Below are 16,135 nucleotides of genomic sequence, written 5' to 3'. Positions count from 1 at the left end.
ATGACACCAAACTGGGAGGTGTGGTAGACACACCGTAAGGCTGTGCTGCCATTCAGCGTGACCTGGATAGGCTGGAAAGTTGGGCAGAGAGGAACCTGATGAGGTTCAACAAAGGCAAGTGCAGGGTCCTGCACCTGGGGAGGAACAACCCCATGCACCAGTACAGGCTTGGGGTGGACCTGCTGGAAAGCAGCTCTGCGGAGAGGGACCTGGGTGTCCTGGTGGACGACAAATTGACCATGAGCCAGCAGTGTGCCCTGGCTGCCAAGAAAGCCAATGGGATCCTGGGGTGCATCAAGAAGAGTGTGGCCAGCAGGACGAGGGAGGTTCTCCTTCCCCTCTACACTGCCCTAGTGAGGCCTCATCTGGAGTACTGTGTCCAGTTCTGGGCTCCCCAGTTCAAGAAACACGAGGAGCTACTGGAGAGAGTCCAGCGGAGGGCTACAAGGATGATGAGGGGACTGGAACATCTCTGCTACGAGGAGAGGCTGAGGGAGCTGGGCTTGTTCAGCCTGAAGAAGAGAAGGCTGCGAGGGGACCTAATAAATGCCTACAAATATCTGAAGGGTGGGTGTCAGGAGGATGGGGCCAAGCTCTTTTCAGTGGTGCCCAGTGACAGGACAAGGGGCAATGGGCACAAACTGAGGCACAGGAAGTTCTGTCTGAACATGAGGAAGAACTTCTTCCCTCTGAGGGTCACGGAGCACTGGAACAGGCTGCCCAGGGAGGTTGTGGAGTCTCCTTCTCTGGAGATATTCAAGACCCGCCTGGACAAGGTCCTGTGCAGCCTGCCGTAGGTGACCCTGCTTCGGCAGGAGGGTTGGACTAGATGACCCACAGAGGTCCCTTCCAACCCCTACTATTCTGTGATTCTGTGATTCAGGACAGGCAGTTTGTTTTGAAGCTGATTCCTTACTGGAAGTGAAGAAAAAAGAAAAGAGACACATACTGTCATGCGCAGTTACAGAAAAGCAGACTTACATAGACTGTCTCAGAAAGGAGGAATGCCAAATTTCAAATTCAGTGACTTTAAAAAACAGTCTAATTTAGTCATGTTCCATGTATATTCCTATCTCAGTCCTTGGCCCTTATACTGTCAATAAAGATGGCAGTCACTGGTAATGTCAGAAATAAATAAATGTGCTGTCTCTCCAGTAGCAAATAGAAGGAAACTGTTCATTTGACATGAATCCACCAAATGAACTAGTCCAGATTTCTCATTTCTATGTGCTCATTTCACACAGGTGAAAGTCTACCGCATCATCGAGCCTTGGATACCTTTATAACTTCGCTTTAGTTTCACTTGTTTTTCTGACTTTGATGTTCCTTGAAATTTTATGTTCTATTTTAGTAATCACTTGACTTGATGGCTACATACATTTCACAATACAGAACTAATAGATTTCCTTCTGGTTTTTTTCTACAGAGCAATGTTGATGACTGCTTGTGATTTATCAGCCATAACCAAACCATGGCCAGTTCAGCAACGGGTATATGCTTAATTTTAAGATTTGCTAAATTCAAACTGCACATAACAGCTTCTGTTTCCTCCATCCAATCCTTACTGCAAAGGCAGTGGTAGAATGCAGAGCTTTAGGAAGCAGTCCTTTAAAGTTCTGTACGTGGACTGAAGACTTTCTTGGGTCTTTGTAGCAAGATCTATGTGTTTAACTATGTCTGCATGCTAGCAGTAATCTGAAGATAAATCAGGAATCTTTGTTCTTTCCAACATCTCTGTGTTACTGCAAGACAGTCAATTGATGCAACACACTAGTGTCAACTGACCTTTTTCTGTGTGTTGATTGTTCCAACTGTTACCAGTGGTAAGATGCCTATGTGCCATTTTATTCACTTTGCTTTGTTAGGGTAAGTATCAGCACATACAGGTGTTTTGTTTGTGCATAGTTGTGTGCATGAAGAATTCTAAAAGCTAGCTGTTAAGCTGAAGAGTTTCATTATGGGGGTCCCAATTCGCTATATCCTAAGGACAGATAGGAAACACAGGAAACAGTTTTGATTGTAGGTAGCAAGCAAACTTTTAGAGCTCTCAATGTGTGAAATCTCTTACAGATTGCTGAGCTTGTAGCTACGGAGTTCTTTGATCAAGGAGATAAAGAGCGGAAGGAACTCAACATAGAACCAACAGTAAGTGGCAGAATCGTGCGGAGTAACCTCTTTCAAAATGGCTTCTACAAACAGCACTTCACATTCCATTCAAAAGCCACAGTTTCTCCCACTGATCAGAATATAGGACCAACTCCTTCCCGACTTCTTAGTAGTCAGTTTTCTTCTGTGGCTCATAAACACCAAGTGTGTCATTATCTCTAAGCCAGAAGAACAGACAGCATTAGTTCTTCTAAATGAGTATTACTAAATTGTCTAGGAAATACATTCCTGAATTGGTACCTATTTGCAACCTATCCAAAACCAGTAAGCTTGTCTATTCATCTAGCTATTTGGTCTCTGTCAGTCCAAAGACAATCTCCTAAGGTGAGTCATGCAGTCTAATTACCTGCATTGTAACACATGTACTGATACCCTGCTGTGCTGAGCTTGCTGTGCTTTTTAAGGTGCTGCTTTTTAATTCCAGCCTGTCTCTTTGGTTTTGGTTGGGTTTTTTATTTAATGCATTTAAACACAGAGCTTTTTTACTTGTTATCTGCAGGATCTAATGAACAGAGAGAAGAAAAATAAAATTCCCAGCATGCAGGTTGGATTCATAGATGCTGTTTGTTTGCAGCTGTATGAGGTATGGTGCCTAAGAAAGAACTGCAAATATCTAAAACCAAAACTGCTCACTGTAGCCTCTGATAGATGCAGATTTAAAATTAGCATAAAAATAAAATAAAAAACTAGTCCCTTAGTTTAAAAAGATTTTTTTTTGTTACATATGGTTCATTATTCAGTTGAAGAAAATAATATTTTAGTATTCATATTTAATGGTATGTTTGATTAATGTGTTTTGTTATAATTTTTTAAAACCTAGTGGTAATTGCTGTGTTCAGTGCACTTGGTGTTAAATCCTTGGGTTGTATTCTGGATTCCAGCAGCCCCAGTGAGCTGCTATGATCATCAGGGAAAATCATAAAAATAATGCAACAAGCACTAAAGAGGATGAGGAGCCGATGAGGAAGTGACAAAACCTGCAGCAGTGGTGGTAAATCCAAGGAAGGGGCTATGATTTGAGCTGATCCAGTGTTTGTTTATTTTGACTGGAGTACATTTAGGGGATTTTACTTTTCTTCAATGAGTAATAAATGGTAAAGCATATGAACAACTTCAATGTTACTTTGAAAATGAATAAGCACAAAGTTCACCCTCCAATGTTCTAATGCTATAAAAGCAAACAATAAACAGGGTTGTAAGGACAGTCTTTTCACTGTTTTCTTAATTTTCATCCAGTCAGTAGGAATTTGACACACAGTGCAAACAGAGATGAGTTCCCAATACAGCACTGCAAGTATGTGACCTACCGTGTTATTCAGAGTAGGGCAGATCCCTAGGAACTGAAGTTCTGTGTCTTTTGTTAGCTAGGTAACCAGTGCAGTTAAACTGAATGATCTACAAGTCTTTAAGTTCAGAAATGTGAAAAAAATAAGAGAAGCGTGTTTCATTCTCTTCATTTTTGAATTGAAAAAAATATCATTTAGCAGTTTTAAATGTTGTTTAGATATATTCAGATAAATAAAACAGGAAAACTCCAGAGATATTTGACAGCCCCATTCTTATACTGGTGTAAATCAAGAATAATTTAATTATGTCTACTGGAACTAATGAAGCAGTCTATAAAGCCAAAAGGAACTATGAAGATTTACACAAGCTGATAATTCAGTAGGGCCCCTATGTAAAGTTACAGGAGAATTAGACGTTGCTGCCTCACGTTATTTGAATGAGACCTGAATTCCATGTGAAATTCTGACTGATTTCACATTTTGTATAGTGACCAGCAGAGAGGCCAGGATTCTTCTCTTTGTACTTCACAGTTGGTCATAGCAGTTATAGAATCAGTGGGCTCAAACATTCGTTCCAATACCTTGTTGTCCTGCACTGTCTGAACTATTAAACTCCCACTTTACACTTCTGAATAGTGTGATTTCACTCCAAAAGCCAACAGAACCTTTATGCAAGTAAGGGCTGACTGTCAAAATGTGAGGATGCATTTTCATCACTTCCATCAGGAAGCACACAATTGCTTATGAATTATTCTTCTAACTATTTTTTCTATTCTATATTTAAATATCAGAATCCAGTTTTCCTTCACTCTGCTATAGTAACAGATCATGAAAAATACTTGACTGACTTCAGTCACAGTTACTCCTGTGTCAAATGTAATTTATCTGTTGTGTGCTAACTATCTTGAATTCAAATATTTCTGGGAGAACTCCTCTGAATCAGTTGATACGCCATCAGTGAATATGGTCCCACTGACTATACTTGCTCTATGTCTGATTACCATTCCAAGGTCATCCTTATGACCAGCCTTGCTATACATTCAAAGGACTGGCTTGTAAACAAAGCCCATGCATAGTACTTTGCTATGAATACTGGACAGGTCACTTGTGCATAATACAACAAACTTATCATGATTCCTTCTGCACCTATATATCAAGTGCTGTATAGACACTGACACTCAGTCTAAGCTGCACTAATGCCAGGTAATCGTGTTCATGTTTGAAGTGCAGCAGGAAGAATTCCTTGGAGTTCAAAATAGAAGTTCAATTTCAATTATAGATCGACCTCGTATTTCAGCCATTCTGGTCTCTCTCTTGGTCGTCTTTAAGAACACTTATATTGTTGTTAAAGGTAATCTGTTTTACATGTTCTTAATGTATTTCAGGCCCTAACACATGTGTCAGAGGCCTGCTACCCTTTACTGGATGGTTGTAGAAAAAATAGGCAGAAATGGCAATCCTTAGCCGAACAGCAAGAGAAGAATCTGATTAATGGAGAAAGCAATCAAGCCAAACGGAACTGAGATGCTCATTTAACAACCACAAGCTTAAGTTCACATAGAAGACATAGTAATAGGGGAGTACTGCATTTTGCTAAACACTGTACGAATTTGGCTTGTGTTTTGCCACTGCTGTATGATTTTTCCACATTTCAAGATATAGCATGACCATGTATATGCCAAGGTTATATAAAGATAGTATGTTTCTTTTATTACATCTAACTGAGATAGAAAAAGATCTGCAAGGGTAGTTTTTGCTACCCTATTCTACAAGAAGGTATGAGTGCCATTACTCAACTGTCCCCAAGAGCCTATTACTTTATAGATGTATATAGTTGTTTAATGATCATGTTGTGGCCAGTATCTTAAAGACTACTGCATTTTGCACCATTTTTCCTCTATCAGTCTTGCTGTGTTATGTTATAAAAGCAATGAGCAGTCTTGCCTGTTCTCTTCCCAGAAATTCAGAGGAGAGATTGGGACTAACTCTGGTGAGCCCAGTCCAGCATATACTGTGCTAACCTCTTTCAGGAGACAGAACTGGGCTTCAAAGTAAAAAATCCCCAGAATCTGTGCACCCAGTAGTTTTTTTTCATATTAGACGAATGTCTTAGCAAATGTCTTACATTTGGTGAAATTTTTAAAAACCCTGTGAATTACCAGGCAATGGGGGTCTTAGGAGTTTTGTGGTAGAAGTGTCGTAATTATCCATGAATAATGGAAACTGCTTGAAGACTGATGAAATGTCACAACGTAACTGACAGGCTGCCATGGAAGAATGTCTCCCATGGAAAGCTGCAAGAAGCACACAGAGAAACAGAAACTAAATGGGATCATTTTTATACGCTGGTTTTAACTTCATTTGGAAGTTGAATTCAACATCATCATAACCAACAGACTGAATCATGGGCAGGAAGAGTAGAAGACAATGTGACTGCAAGAGCAAGAGATGAAAATCTGAATTGAAATTATGCAGGAATGGCACACTTCTGGTGACTATGAATGCCTGATTCTATAGGCCAGTGCTATTACGAAATGGCTACGACCACTTAGAAGAAAGTTTTATGTTCACATCTTTTAAAAATCATTTTTAGCATTAGCTAATGTGAACAATGATTAATCACAATGTCTTAAAGGAATAGGAAAAAAGAATACTGAAAGCAAATGTAGCTGAGTGCTACAGGATTTGCCATTTGTATATGAGGCATTAACATTCAGAAAAGAAATCAATTAATTTGATTTTTTACAACATTGATATTTTATTTAAATGAAGATGACTAATAAAAATTGTTTTGAACTGGGAACCAATTCAAGAAAATATAGCATTAGACAAACCCCAAAAGAGTAATACAAAGAGCCTACTATTATTTGGGTAGACAGGATTAGGAGATTAATGTCAGCAATCCAAGTTTGGTTAGCAGTAGGTGTAACTTCAGATGCACAGACACACAGAAAATGTTTTTTTTTTTTTAATCTGTATTAATGATTTTTCAGTTAAAATCCACAATAGTATTAGGCAAAAGTAGTACATTTGGGATTTTTGTACTTTGAAGTGTGGGAGTTTATTTCTACCACGGTAATCCAGCAAATTCTAGTTGGAAACTGCAATAAATTCTTACTCCCAGGAGGTTGTCAGTGGCCCCTTGTAAGAGCTTCAGAAAGACAGTGAAAATAACCTCTTTTTATCAGTCTCTGCATTTAGATAAACTATACTAGAAGCTAACAAAAAATGAAGCAAATGTTTCAAAATGTTGGATGATACTGAGTTTCATAGTCAATTCTTTTTTTAATGTAGAAAAAGATATTCTGATAGTCTGTGGCATTTCTGCCAGCGTAAATTATTTGTCACTGATTAAATCCTCTCTCAGACTTCTCTAATGACTACAAATAATATATTATTGCAGCTGAATTTTAAAACATTTTTCTACAAAACTATTTCTCCTGATTTTTTTTCCAGATTTTTAAAAAATAGTATGAAATTCAACAATAATTAAAAATTCCAGGACTACTGTTATTCAGTGCTCCATAAGTGTATTTATTTGCATACACAGTATACACGCCCAAAAAAAGATTTTAGGTACTTTTTGGTAAATAGGAAACTTTGCTTCAGGATTTGCATAGTCCTTGTATATTATTTTCCTTGAATGCTTGAGATCCTGAAATATAAATTATTATGCTAACTGATGAGATGCGTATTTAGTATAAATATGAATAAAGTATATGTATATAAAGGTGTATTCTTGCTAGTGTGGTTGAGGCTAGTAATTCATGGTGACAACAAAGCAAATCAACTGTGGTGATATTACAGTATAGTGACATATCATTTACATTAAGATCCCAGTATTTCTTTGCTATATTGTGGGTTCAGCAAAGCTTTATTGTGACATAAATTTATAACTGTCACAAAGGAGTGCTGGATTCATACCTTCAACTTGAAAAAAATGGACATGACATTGCATTTTTTCAAAGGTTCACTTAAAATGAACACAGTTATACAATATGTGCATATATTTAATTACATACCTGTACACATTTATCCCACAGAATCTCTTCCACTACAAAGATTGGAACATACGTAGAAATACACTTCCTAGTAAATAAACCATTTAAATGTCAAAATACACCTGTATCTGTATATATTTCTACAAAACCAAACCCTTTAAACTACTGTTTTAAGAATCTTAAAAGCATAGATTGCTTTCACGAAATTTCAGAGAGCAATGAAATTGTTTATCTAGTGTTTTACCCTGCCTGAAGGTGAAGTCAGAGTGTGCTGGTTTTGTGTCATAGCTTTGTGTGAACGGTTTGCAGAAATTACTCATTCCTTTTAGAATGTAGACAGGTGACAATATGAAAAAAAGCCAGGCTGTTTTCTGCCTGAAATTCATTGCCTTCAGAATTCAACTTTCAAACCCAGTGGATTACAGCCATGCAGCTGCCATTAATTTAGTCATGAGTTGTGAATCTAATTATTTCAGTTGGGTCTCAAACATATTCTCCCCAATTTATATTGTCTAGCTAAAGCAATCAGTGTGGATCATACAAGAAACAAGCTGAAATGGAGCCTATCACTTTGTCAGTTCAGTCTTAAGTCAATTAAAGCCATTGTGAAATTTGATATTTAAGTCTTCAGGTACAGAATTTGACCCACTGATTTTTAATACTTGGCTCAATGAAGACATCTAAGTTAGTATCCGACTTGTCTGACATGGGTATACTTTCTTTTTAAGTCACTCCAAGGCACAGTTTAGTGCTTAAAGTACACTTTTCTTTCTGTTTTTGTTCCCCTTCTGAAAAAATTACTTGTCATACGCGTTAACGTACACAAAATTACTGATTAACCTGACCTCTTCTAATTAAAAATCGCAGTGAAGCTCTTAAGCTGTAGGTAGTAGTTCTTTTCCAACAAGTTAGTCACATGTCCAATACTAGCTGTAGAATGTCCAGGTTTTCTATTACCTCACACAATAAAAGAAAGGAGGGGAAGATAATGTAATGTTGATTTTGGAGATGGCATTGATTTTTATTTGTAGCAGTTTAAAGTTAAGAGCAGATTATGCTCATATCTTCACAGAATACATGCACAAGTGGGCTAGTGATAAAAGTGAATGATCTATTCCATTGATAACCAGCTGATCGCTCTTTAGAAGAGAGGACTGAAACCTGATTTTCTGCATCACCCTCTGACAACTGCATGCATGTAAAGATAAACATTTGAACTCCAATTGAATGCATTTTATGTGTCAGTGGCACAAAATGACAAAATCAGAACACTAAGTCATATATAAGATTTTTCAAAATTACTAGGTAACTGATTTTCCAATCCATTTTACAAAACGATTATGAATAGTGAGATCTAGCCCCTTAAAATTAGAGGATGTTGCCCCAGTGATCTGCTTGGTGCCCCCTGCAGTTATGCATGAGAAGATAGCAAAGAGTTTTGATGGAAAAAATGCCTCACTCATAATAAATTCATACATTTTTAAAGGTTTTATAGAGAGCTAGCATTTCAGGCAAATTTATACATTAGTTTTATTTAGGAGTCTTGTCTCTGTGATGCTGTAGTTTCTTCATGTCAAATCACATGCAGTTTATATACCACAAGGTTTCAGCTTTATTTCACAGTTCCCTGCTGTATTTCTTCAGGGACTTGCACTAATTTGAAAGATAAGCTTGAATATTGGAGCTTGAAGAAAAACATGTGTTTGGCCAGAGTATGATAAATAATGAGGGCTGGATTTTTTGGTTTGGACTTTCACAGGAACAAGAAACATCACAGAATCTGACCTGGTAATTAGTGACACTTGATAAATATAGAAATTGTGACGGCAAGGTATTTTAGCTATGTCATTGCTAGATGAATGGAAATTGCATGGGAAAGTTTATTTTCCACATAAAGAAGTTTGTTTCCGTAGAGAAACTCATATCTAAGTACCACTGTTTGTAAATGTATATTTATATGACAATGCTATATAATAGCTAGTTTCCACTAACTTTCACAGTATGAGCTTGTCATGCCAGGGCCTAAGGCATGCTTAAATGCCCATTTGAAGACATTTACATGATTCCCATTTACCTCAGTGGGAGTTGGATTGAGCTGTATAGAAAGTGAAAGAATGGGTCTAACCCACCTTTTTTACCATAAAGAGGGACCAAACTCTTACCCTTGGTAACACCTGCCTCATCTGCTCTTTGCTGTATTCAGCTATTCCTTCTGATGCCCAAGGTACTTTACAGATGTAACTGAAGTTAGAATTTGAGCCCTCTATGTATTCACATGGCAGACACCTGCATGTGTCTCTTAAAGAATGTAGTGTGAAATGCACTGTAAATAGTTTTAATATACATTTCTATTATAGTTTAATAAAAATCTTAATCACAGTCACTAGCCACTGAGTTTGTCCATTTGTATTCTTTTATCTTTTAAAAATATTTGAACAAATACATAGTTTCTGGGCGCAGTATTTTTGTACTAGGTTAAGGGGGTTACTCTGTATATTATGTTTTGCCTTTAAGTAGTATTAAAGTCTTCAGAATGTTATGTGTTTTGCTTGCTTCTGTCCTATGACTACTTAGTAAAACTAGTTACATAACTTAAGAGAATCATTAGTCCTACTTTCTGTACAGCTGATAGAGAATATGAAGCCAGGTTATTTTCTGTGGTCAAACTGCTGCTTATTACTTATTTCCTCATTCTTCTCTTTGTACTGTTTTCATGCTTTTTAAAATAAAAAGGACAATGTCAAATTTTACTGTTGTTAATTAATATTATTAAGGTTGAATTTTCAACACCTCATTGTTCCTTGATTCAAAACATTGCTTCTGTTAATTTATATTTTATAACAACTTCTCTAGTCCTAGTTCCTGCAGAGAAAAACTTCACTATTAATATCCAGATACTTATAAGTATTACTGAGATGTGCCAGTGGTAAAGTACTTCTCATTTAAAAACAGCAAAAAATAATTCATTGCTACTAACCACTAGAGAGCACTGCAGCTACACTTGGTGGGAACTGTCAGAAACCAGTTTAATTATTGTGGAAGTAGAACCAGTAAATACAACTGTTACACAGATCCATCCTCATCCTCTGCCCCCAGATATCAGTTCCTGGGCTAGCATGTAAGAGAGATGGAAACAGTCAACCCAGTCACTTCAAACAAGTCTCTGAAAAAATTATTTTTGTCAACAGAAGTCTCATCATGTACAAACTGCTGATCCTAGAAGTAACTCTAGACCAATGGGCTTCCTGGCAATTTCTGTTCTTTGCTTATTAGGTTCTCCACAGCAACACTTCTGGCTTGACTTTTTTTAGCTCTAGGCAAAACCAAAAAGTATGTACATCCCTGACAAACAACAGTCTCATTCAAACAGTTATGAAGGGCCAGATTTAGTTCAGCACAAAACACAACCACTGTTTGCTTGAACCAACTGCAATTTATGAGTGCAACTGAACAACTGTCTATGTATATCTCCATATATCAGGTAACCATTTGCTGTTGGGACTACAGTCTTTCCAGCCCACTCACCAACCTAGTCATGTTCTTCCTGCGTAGTCTTTGCTGGCCTACTGAATGTCTGAATTCATTTCTGAGAAGTGGCACAGTTTTCAGCCAGAGTGCTGGAATACATTTCTTACCCAGCCAAGAAAAGAATATAAACTTGAATGAGGGCATTTTTATTGAAGAGATGAAAAAGAATGTTACACTCGGTCTTTGACATCCTGCACAGCTACAGTGCCTAAAGAATGGAAAAGACAATAGCTCCTTCCTCCAGCCATATTTTTAGCAACAGTGGTGACAGCTATTGCTGACATGCATTTCACATTCCCATGAATGTGTAAGTTTGTTACACTAGTAAGTTTTAGCATGTAAATTTATAGAATCTGACAGCTGTTGAGTTTTTCAGCCCTTCAAAGGAGAGTAGCGTTTCTTAGCACATACAGAACTTTAGAACTTCAATTTCATTTGAAAGATATCACAAGTTACAAACACAGTAAATATTCAGTTCAGGATTTACAATCCAGAATTTCTTGAAATACCTGGCTGCCCCCCCATTATTCCAAAGCTCTTATTTAACACGGAAATTTATTTTTACATTTCCTAAGAGATTGAACTGTTCTCCAAACAGCTGCATTATTTTCTGCTCTGAATCTGTACTATCAAGTAAAGATAAAATCCTCTTTCCTGCTGAAATATGAGAATAATCACTTCAGCCATAACCTGTTACTGCCCACCCAGTGATTCATAATGGCTGAGGAACAGATCTGTGCTTTATACAGGTTTCTTTAACATCATCAAAGATCTTTAACAAAAACTAGGTGTAAAATCCATCATTAAATCATACCACTAGTTTACACATGATACATTCACATACAGGCGTTTCTTCAGAATCCTTTTTTGTAGTAGTTAATCAAGCCAGTGGCACATTATTTTATGACTTATACAGCTTTTTAAAGAAAGAGAAGTTTATTTTACAGGTAAGTAGAGGGGTTAATTTGATCAAGGTCACATAGAAAGTCCATTTCTGAGCTGTATACAGAACCAGGATCTACATATCCATTCTGCTTTTATGTAAGACATTAAGAAAAGAATGTTTTGCCTTGAAGCTATCTTTTCCTTTTGGATATACAAATATTTCTATATCTGAGCCATATAAAGTGCTCTCTTGCTATTATGCTGAGCTCAGAACAACTCTGAAGCTCACTGTTTTACAGATGAGATTAGATTCAAGTCACTAATCCAGATAATAACCTTTGGTGGAGTTTGGAGCTATATCATAATCAAGAGCAAAAGTGTATGATCAGCAGATAGCTATGCTGAAATGATCCAAAAGTCCAGTGCAAATTTTGGAGAAACTGAAAAGACTGATGCAGACTTTCAATACTGTACATTGTTAGCTCATTGGACTATAACTCAAACCCACCCTTTGATCAAATTTCAGATTCTGAATAAAAAGAAACTACTTCCCTCAAGTTGCCTGCTACTAAGTATTTCCATGGAAAATACAGGAAGAGTACTAAGATATACCTTTAAATACCTTCGATAAGCCTGACACAAAGCCATATAGGTCAACTGATCTATCAGTCTCTGTGTGACAAGTGAGAAATGGCAGTAATACTCAGAGATTTGTATAACCTTTACTGGAAAAGCACGCTTATTGGCAATTGTCCACTGTCACCCTCTTTTCACTAAAACTCAGCTAGATACTGTTTTCAGTAATCCTAGGATTCATTTTAGCATGCAGTAGTGGATGAAGTACCAAGGATGTTATTGCTTTAAGAAAATCCTGCATTTTGCTTCTAGATTTTTTTTAACCTGGAGCTCAGTAGCTCATGCACTTCAGTCTTCTCCAATAATCACCTCTCAAAAACATGCAGCACTTTATCGATCAGAGCCATTACACAGAAATTTAAAAGGAGGATATACAGACACTGACGTGTAAATTTTAAGATCCACAGCCCACTACTAACTAATCAAATGGATCTGTACTCACTGGAAATTTCTAAATAATCTTCAAATGTTGAATCTTCATGTTGAACAGATTGCATATCAGCAGCATCCAGGAGACTCTCCTTGAACCAAAATAAAACCAGAAACTTAGCAAACAAGCAGGTGGAGTAGGACAAAATCTAGCTCAAGTATCATCTAATCCTGCTGCAATACAACATCCAATTGAAATACATACTTTGAAATTATTTATCGAAGAGAAGGCATTTGTTAGGCTCCATTGAGCTCCTTGTTGCTTGGCCTCCCATAAAGTTGGCTTTACTGGCATAGAATTATCTATTTACCAGATTGATATAAATTTGAGTATTGTGGTTTAAATTAGTAGTAAAACTTCACATTAAGGGAGCCAGGGGCACTTAAATGATTTAAGTGCCCAACCATCTTTACAATCCATCCCAAGACATATAGAAGAATCACATAGTAGAAAACATGCATAAACACTGCCAAATCAGTTCACAAACACCTGACAGAAACCTGTCAATCTGCATGGTTTTAACAGGGGTTCATCTCTCTCTTAACATATACTATTATGTATAATAATATTTACATTAGTATATTCTGCTTATGCTGGCACCAAGCCATTATCACTCCACAGTAAAGCTGAGTTCTACTGTCCTAGCTAATTTTAGGCTGAACAACTTGAAGACATGCCACAAAACAATAAATAGGATATATGAATATAACCCACTGCAAAAGCATTTTTGTCCCTTGATCTTTGGAATCTCATTATCACCATCATAATACACGTAGGCATGATTATCACAGACTGGCACGATGAGATTGGCAGGACCATATAAGTTAATAATTAATTTCCATCCACCTCATTTAAAGATCAAACTTCAAAGTTAGTAAGTTCGTCTGTTTTCAGTGTTCTGAAGCTGGCATGTTGAAGAAAGCCATGAAGCCAAGACACACACCCTTAGCCTGCATAGAATCACAGAATGTTCAGGGTTGGAAGGGACCTCTGGGGATCATCTAGTCCAAACCCCCTGCTAAAGCAGGGTCACCTAGAGCAGGCTGCACAGGACCTTGTCCAGGCGGGTCTTGAATATCTCCAGAGAAGGAGACTCCACAACCTCCCTGGGCAGCCTGTTCCAGTGCTCCGTGACCCTCAGAGGGAAGAAGTTCTTCCTCATGTTCAGACAGAACTTCCTGTGCCTCAGTTTGTGCCCATTGCCCCTTGTCCTGTCACTGGGCACCACTGAAAAGAGCTTGGCCCCATCCTCCTGACACCCACCCTTCAGATATTTGTAGGCATTTATTAGGTCCCCTCGCAGCCTTCTCTTCTTCAGGCTGAACAAGCCCAGCTCCCTCAGCCTCTCCTCGTAGCAGAGATGTTCCAGTCCCCTCATCATCCTTGTAGCCCTCCGCTGGACTCTCTCCAGTAGCTCCTCGTGTTTCTTGAACTGGGGAGCCCAGAACTGGACACAGTACTCCAGATGAGGCCTCACTAGGGCAGTGTAGAGGGGAAGGAGAACCTCCCTAGTCCTGTTGGCCACACTCCTCCTAATGCACCCCAGGATGCCATTGGCCTTCTTGGCAGCCAGGGCACACTGCTGGCTCATGGTCAATTTGTCGTCCACCAGGACACCCAGGTCCCTCTCCACAGAGCTGCTCTCCAGCAGGTCCACCCCAAGCCTGTACTGGTGCATGGGGTTATTCCTCCTCAGGTGTAGGACCCTGCACTTGTCCTTGTTGAATTTCATCACAGAAGTCACAGAAAGGCAGGGGTTGGAAGCGACCTCCGTGGGTCATCTAGTCCAACACCCCTGCCAAAGCAGGGTCACCTAGAGCAGGCTGCACAGGACCATGTCCAGGCGGGTCTTGAATATCTCCAGAGAAGGAGACTCCACAACCTCCCTGGGCAACCTGTTCCAGTGCTTCATCACCCTCAAAGTAAAGAAGTTCTTCCTCATGTTCAGATAGAACTTCCTATGCTTCAGTTTGTGCCCATTGCGCCTTGTCCTGTTGCTGGGCACCACTGAAAAGAGCCTGGCCCCATTCTCCTGACACCCACCCTTAAGACAGTTATAAGCATTTATAAGATCCCCTCTCAGCCTTCTCTTCTTCAGGCTGAACAAGCCCAGCTCCCTCAGCCTTTCCTCGTAGCAGAGATGCTCCAGTCCCCTAATCTTCTTCGTATCCCTCCGCTGGACGGTCTCCAGTAGCTCCTCATCCTTCTTGAACTGGGGAGCCCAGAACTCCAGATGCGGCCTCACTAAGGCAGAGCAGAACAGGAGGAGAACCTCCCTCGTCCTGCTGGCCACACTCTTCTTGATGCATCCCAGGATCCCATTGGCCTTTTTGGCAGCCAGGGCACACTGCTGGCTCATGGTCAACTTGCTGTCCACCGCAACTTCCAGGTCCCTCTCCACAGAGCTGCACTCCAGCAGGTCAGCCCCTGGCCTGTACCGGTGCATTGGGTTGTTCCTCCCCAGGTGCAGGACCCTGCACTTGCCCTTGTGGAACTTCATCAGGTTCATCTCCGCCTAACTGTCCAGCCTGTCCAGCTTTCAGTGGATGGCAGCACAGCCTTCTGGTGTATCAGCCAGTCCTCCCAGTTTTGTGTCATCAGCAAACCTGCTGAGGGTACATTCTAACTCTTCATCCAGGTCTCTGATGAAGAAGTTGAACAAGACTGGGCTGTGTACTGACCCCTGGGAGACACCACTAGTTACCAGCCTCCAACTAGACTCAGCGCCACTGACGACAGCCCTCTGAGTTCTGCCATTCAGCCAGTTCTCAATCCACCTCACTGTCCACTCATCCAGCCCACACTTCCTCAGCTTCCCTAGGAGGATATTATGGGAGACACTGTCAGAAGCCTTGCTGAAGTTGAGGTAGACAACATCCACGGCTCTCCCCTCATCTACCCAGCCAGTCATGCCATCATAGAAGGCTATTAGATTGGTCAAGCATGATTTCCCCTTGGTGAATCCATGCTGACTACTCCTGATAACCTTCTTTTCTCCAGTTGCTTAATGATGACATCCAGAATGAGCTGCTCCATCATCTTTGCTGGGATGGAGGTGAAGCTGACTGGCCTGTAGTTCCCTGGGTCCTCCTCCTTTCCCTTTTTGAAGATTGGAGTGACACTGGCTTTGCTCCAGTCCTCGGACATTCTCCTGTTCTCTAGGACCTTTCAAAGATGATGGAGAGTGGTTTAGCAATGACATC

The 16,135-nt window shown here is 39.5% G+C and overlaps 1 protein-coding gene across 4 annotated transcripts in view; it reads left to right on the top strand.

Annotated features, from left to right (window-relative positions):
- Positions 1 to 10,203, top strand: part of PDE5A (phosphodiesterase 5A) — a 144,894-nt gene extending 134,691 nt beyond the window's left edge. For all 4 annotated transcript variants that reach the window (XM_075420911.1, XM_075420910.1, XM_075420909.1 and 1 more), the window contains 4 exons: positions 1,427 to 1,490; positions 2,071 to 2,145; positions 2,666 to 2,749; positions 4,838 to 10,203. In XM_075420911.1, coding sequence (XP_075277026.1) covers positions 1,427 to 1,490; positions 2,071 to 2,145; positions 2,666 to 2,749; positions 4,838 to 4,975 — 361 coding nt within the window. In that variant the 3' untranslated portion in view covers positions 4,976 to 10,203. The remainder of the gene's footprint in view (positions 1 to 1,426; positions 1,491 to 2,070; positions 2,146 to 2,665; positions 2,750 to 4,837) is intronic.
- The last annotated feature ends 5,932 nt before the right edge of the window (positions 10,204 to 16,135 follow it).

Source organism: Opisthocomus hoazin, chromosome 5 (assembly GCF_030867145.1).
Source record: "Opisthocomus hoazin isolate bOpiHoa1 chromosome 5, bOpiHoa1.hap1, whole genome shotgun sequence".
Taxonomy (NCBI): Eukaryota; Metazoa; Chordata; class Aves; order Opisthocomiformes; family Opisthocomidae; genus Opisthocomus; species Opisthocomus hoazin.
Note: the sequence above shows the minus strand (reverse complement) of the source record. Positions and strands in the feature narration are given on the sequence as shown.